General features: G+C 51.5%; 1 protein-coding gene across 1 annotated transcript in view; it reads left to right on the top strand.

Annotated features, from left to right (window-relative positions):
- Positions 1–5,083, top strand: part of LOC308154297 (PHD finger protein 20-like) — a gene marked incomplete at its 3' end in the record, with an annotated part of 30,419 nt that extends 25,336 nt beyond the window's left edge. Inside the window, exons 11-16 of the mRNA XM_080527461.1 lie at positions 1–62; positions 355–454; positions 1,286–1,481; positions 1,940–2,387; positions 3,701–4,538; positions 4,932–5,083. The exon at positions 1–62 is cut by the window's left edge and continues 102 nt beyond it. Of these exons, the coding sequence (XP_080383587.1) occupies positions 1–62; positions 355–454; positions 1,286–1,481; positions 1,940–2,387; positions 3,701–4,538; positions 4,932–5,083 (1,796 nt within the window). The remainder of the gene's footprint in view (positions 63–354; positions 455–1,285; positions 1,482–1,939; positions 2,388–3,700; positions 4,539–4,931) is intronic.
- Between the last annotated feature and the right edge of the window lie 1,041 nt (positions 5,084–6,124).

The following is a 6,124-nucleotide window of genomic DNA, read 5'->3' as shown; positions in this document are numbered from 1 at the left end:
AGGACTCTGATGTGGTGCAGTGTGTGTGTGACGTGGAGGAGGAGGACGACTTCATGATCCAGGTGAACTGAGAACATGGCTGGTGGTGTTACTGTGTGTGTGTGTGTGAGGTGTGTGTCTGTGTGTGTGTGTGTGTGTGTGTGTGTGTGTGTGTGTGTGAGAGGTGTGTGTCTGTGTGTGTGTGTGTGTGTGTGTGAGGTGTGTAACCTTGTCTCCCTCCTCAGTGTGAGGAGTGTGTGTGTGTGTGTGTGTGTGTGTGTATAACCTTGTCTCTTTCCTCAGTGTGAGGAGTGTGTGTGTGTGTGTGTGTGTGTGTGTGTGTGTGTGTGTGTGTAACCTTGTCTCTCTCCTCAGTGTGAGGAGTGTCTGTGCTGGCAGCACGGGGCGTGTATGGGGCTGTGTGAGGACGACGTCCCTGAGACCTACAGCTGCTACGCCTGCAGAGACACGCCAGGTCAGCAGGGGGCGGCACCACCTCACAGTAACACGGTGACACAGTGACACAGTAACACAGTAACACAGTGACACAGTAACACAGTAACAGAGTAACACGGTGACACAGTAACACCTCACAGTAACACCTCCCCTCACAGTAACACAGTAACACATCACCTCACAGTAACACCTCACAGTAACACCTCACCTCACAGTTTTTTATTTTTTTTTTATTAAATTTGTGACGCTTTTAATCCGAAGCGATTTACAGGGACATTCCTTCTGGAGTAACTAAGGGCTAAGTGCCTTACTCAAGGGCACACTAGTGGTGGTGTTTCAGGCAGGATTTGAACTCACAACCTTCACCAGTCCAACTCACTATCCACTTGACCACCACTTATATAGCTGAGTTACTGTTCCAATTTGAGTAATGATATTACTTTTGTTATCATTTCCTTCCTATTACAGTTATCGATCCAAATAAATGTTTGCGATTATTATTTCCTCTCTGTTGGTACAATAATTAGATTAGATTAGATTAGATTAGTTAGAATTAGATTAGATTCAGCATTATTGTCATTGTAGAGCACAAGTACCAGACAACGAAATGCAGTTTAGCAGTTAAGGTTATTGAACATTCTTCCTCTCACCTAGTTCCTGTTTCCAGGTGTGTGTGTGTGTGTGTGTGTGTGTATGTGTATGTCTGCGTGTGTGTGTGCGCGTGTGTGTGTGTGTGTGTGTGTGTGTTTCCAGGTGTGTGTGTGTCTGCATGTGTGTGTGTGTGTGTGCATATGTCCAGGTGTGTGTGTGTTTCCAGGTGTGTAACGTGTGTGTTGTTTCCCCTCCCCAGCCCAGAGAGAGAGACAGTGCTACTGGTACGATCCTGATTGGCTGAGCAGCGGTCACATGTTCGGGCTGTCGTTGGTGGAGGAGAACTACTCGCTCAGGAACAGGAAGAAGATCCTGGCGACTCACCAGCTGCTGGCCGACGCCCACAACGTCTACCAGGTCCTCAGCGGCCTGCAACTGAAGCTGAGCATCCTACAGTCAGTCTGCGATAACGATAACCCTCCTAATGATAACCCTCCTAATGATAATCCTCACCCATGCTACACTGTTCTAGTGATAACCTATCTTAGAGATCAAAATACAATCCTAGAGTGGCTAATGTCATAAACCTACATTCTGCAGCTACATTAGTTATAGATATATTGATGTATTAATGTGTAGTGTAATCTTCCACCGTCGACTGAAGAAGACCCATCCATCTTAATTCTTCCTTCTTCTAGCATTATGACTGCCAACGGCCCCGGGCCCTAGCATAGATTACGTTTCCTTGCTATGACTAGATAGATGATATTTGATAGACAATTCACTTGCTTAGACAAATGTATTTGTTGTAAGTCGCTTTGGATAAAGGCGTCTGCTAAACGCCAGACATGTAAATGTAAACGTGTGGAGTTCAGCAGGTCTTGACTGTGTGTCTCTCTGTCGCCCCCTGCAGGACCCAGGCACACCCTGACCTGAAGCTATGGCAGCAGCCCTGGGGGCCGGAGGAGGCAGCGAGGAGGAGCGGGGAGGGGCTTGGGGGGCAGGGGGAGGGGCTCCGGAGGAGTGGGGGGTCGGAAACCAGCAGAGGCCCCTCCCCCACGGAGTACGACAGGAGGCGACAGGAGGCGGGGTGGTCGAGGTTGGACTCCGCCCCCTCCGAGTGCTCGTACATCGTCAGCGAGCACTGCTACCAGAAGCCCTGGGTGGCCTACCACCCAGCATGCCGAGCGTCGGAGCAGCGGCTGGTGGTGGAGACGCGAGGGGGCGTGGCCTCTGTGCTGGAGGACCTGCTAGAGCTGGAGCAGCTCTACGGTGGCCCGCTGGACACACACAGAACCGACGTCTACTCCTCCAGCACCCTGCAGACGGACCGGGCCTGGGACAGGACTCAGCCCAACAAGGTGAGCTCTGCCTCTTTCTTAGGCTCCGCCTCTCTCTGAGGCTCCGCCCCTCTCCAAATACGCAAAAGGTCTGGTGGACCTACATGTCAAACTTGGCCTTCATTCGTGGCCTGGGGTGGTCCAGTGGTCTAGCACAATGGCCTGGGGTGGTCCAGTGGTCTAGCACCATGGGCCTGGGGTGGTCCAGGGGACTAGCACCATGGCCTGGGGTGGTCCAGGGGTCTAGCACCATGGGCCTGGGGTGGTCCAGTGGTCTAGCACCATGGCCTGGGGTGGTCCAGTGGTCTAGCACCATGGCCTGGGGTGGTCCAGTGGTCTAGCACCATGGGCCTGGGGTGGTCCAGGGGTCTAGCACCATGGCCTGGGGTGGTCCAGGGGTCTAGCACCATGGGCCTGGGGTGGTCCAGTGGTCTAGCACCATGGCCTGGGGTGGTCCAGTGGTCTAGCACCATGGCCTGGGGTGGTCCAGTGGTCTAGCACCATGGCCTGGGGTGGTCCAGGGGTCTAGCACCATGGCCTGGGGTGGTCCAGTGGTCTAGCACCATGGCCTGGGCTGGTCCAGTGGTCTAGCACCATGGCCTGGGGTGGTCCAGTGGTCCAGCACCATGGCCTGGGGTGGTCCAGTGGTCTAGCACCATGGCCTGGGGTGGTCCAGGGGTCTGGTACCATGGCCTGGGGTGGTCCAGTGGTCTAGCAACATGGCCTGGGGTGGTCCAGTGGTCTAGCACCATGGCCTGGGGTGGTCCAGTGGTCTAGCACCATGGCCTGGGGTGGTCCAGTGGTCTAGCACCATGGCCTGGGATGGTCCAGTGGTCTAGCACCGCGGTCTACAGTGCACACATATGCTGACATGTCCTCTCTCCCTTCTTCTCCTTACTTTCCTGTCTGCCTTCACTATTTCTGTCCAATAAAATGAAAAAAAATATGAGTGGGACTGCCCCACTCAGAACAAATAACTTAGCCTCCCAGTGCTTCCACAGCACACACGTCTGATTCTGAGCTCCACCTTGCAGCTGTGTGATTCGCTGACAAAAATAACAAATACTTTACTCAGTAAATTCATTCTTGCTAAGGCCACGTTTGAGTTGTTGTTGTTACAGGCTCATATGCACCTAGCTAACGCAGCTGTGGGGCTGACGGACTGTTGTGTTGTTGTCTTGTTAGTGTGTGACTGTTGTGTTGTTGTGTGTTGATTCTAGGTGGAGCAACTCTATAAGACGTGTGTGGATAGAGAGAGTGGAGGAGAGGTGAAGATGGAGAGAGAGAGTGGAGGAGAGGTGAAGATGGAGAGACCAAGTGAAGGAGAGGTGAAGATGGAGAGAGAGAGTGGAGGAGAGGTGAAGACGGAGGAGAGAGAGCTCACCATCGACAACAAAGACACACACACAGACACAGACACACACCACCCCGCAGACACACACACAGAGAATCACACAGACACACACCACCCCACAGACACACACACAGACACAGACACACACCACCCCACAGACACACGCACACACCACCACACAGACACACACACAGAGCACCACACAGACACACACACAGAGCACCACACAGACACACACACAGAGCATCACACAGACACAGACACACACACACACCACCCCACAGATACACACACAGACACAGACACACACACAGACACACACACACAGCACCACACAGACACAGACACACACACAGAGCACCACACACACCACCCCACAGACACAAACACACAGCACCACACAGACACACAGCTCCACACAGACACACACACAGAGCACCATACAGACACACACACACATCACCCCACAGACACAGAAACACACACACAGCACTACACAGATGCACCCACAGACACACACACACAGCATCAAACAGACACAGACACACAGCACCACACAGACACACACACAGACAGACACACAGAGCACCAAAGAGACACACACACAGACAGACATACAGACACACATACAGACACACACACAGAGCACCAAACAGACACACACACAGACACACACACACAGCAGCACACAGACACAGAGCACCACACAGACACACACACACAGCGCCTGCAGTGGCAGGTGAACCTGCTGGACCACATCGAGGCCATCCAGAACCTCGTCACTCACAGGATGGACCTGGTAGAGAAGCAGCTGGACGGTGAGACACACACATTCACATACACACACACACATATTTTAAAACCACTATCACCGGGCAGCACAGAGATTCTTGGTTGCTTTGGATAAAGGCTTCTGCAAAATAATGTAAATGGTTATCCAACTGAATACTAGATACCCAGTAGAGACAACATTTACTTATTCCTCCTCTCCTCTTCTCTTCTCTCCTCTTCTCTCCTCTCCTCTATTCCCCTCCGCCTCTCCTCTCCTCTTCTCTTCTCTCATCCTCTCCTCTTCTCTTCTCTTCTCTCCTCTCCTCTATTCCCCTCCGCCTCTCCTCTCCTCCTCTCCGCCTCTCCTCCTCTCTGCCTCTCCTCCTCTCCTCTCTTCTCTCCTCTCCACCCCTCCTCCTCTCCCCCCACCCCTCCTCCAGGTTTAGAGACGTGGTTAGACTGTGCAGGAGAGTTGGAGCCTCCTGACCCTTTGGCCCGCCTCCCTCAGCTCAAACAGCGAATCAAACGGCTGCTCTCAGACCTGGGCACCTTGCAGCACCTCTCCCTCTGCTCCTCCAGGGGGCGCCGCTGAGACCAGCCTCCACACACACACACACACACACACACACTCACACACACACATTCATTCACACACATACACACACAGACACACACACATTCATTCACACACATATACACATTCATTCACACACATATACACACACACACTCACACGCACACACACACACACACACACACACACACACACACACATTCGCGCACACACATATACGCACACACTCGCCCACACACACACTCGCACACACACACACACACACACACACACACATATACACACACACACACACACTCACACACATATATACACACACATATACCCACACACACACATTCGCACACACACACACTCGCACACTCACTCTCGCACATACACACACAGACACACTCGCACACACTCGCACACTCGCACACACACACACACACACACACACACACACACACACACACATTCGCACACACAAACACTCACACTCGCACACACACACACACACACACACACACACTCGCACACACTCACCCTCGCACACACACACACACACACACACACACACACACACACACACAGACGGTGGCTGGAGCCCTACGTCAGGATGGACTCTGCATGTCTGGTCCTGCAGCGATATCTGCCCTAATAAGGACTTTCTGTTCTCAGCTCTTTAATGACATCATCAATGACATCATCATACTGAATGTGCTTTGTTTTGGATGTTGAATAATAATCTACGTATGCCACTTTTCTATCGAGCTGTTCTCTAGAGCGTTGTTTGGAAGTTAGAAGATAGCACTATTTTCTACTGTGATTCTCCTACCGACGTGTATAGTCAGGGTTAGGGTTGGGTTAGTTAGCAGTAGTTATTAGTTGTCTAGCCAAAGCATTACGGCTTGAGTTTGTCAGGTTCAGACTGCACATTTTTGTGTCATTTAAGTGTTTGGTTTTTTAGATATATTTTTAAAATATAAATATACTTGATAATGATCAGTTTTAAGATCATAAGAAATGAAAAAGTCTTGCAAATACTTTCCCACCTTTTAAAGGGAAATGTATGTTCAT

Source organism: Nansenia antarctica (genome assembly GCF_963989245.1).
Source record: "Nansenia antarctica genome assembly, chromosome: 3".
Taxonomy (NCBI): Eukaryota; Metazoa; Chordata; class Actinopteri; order Argentiniformes; family Microstomatidae; genus Nansenia; species Nansenia antarctica.
This window is presented reverse-complemented; position numbering and strand designations above follow the sequence as displayed.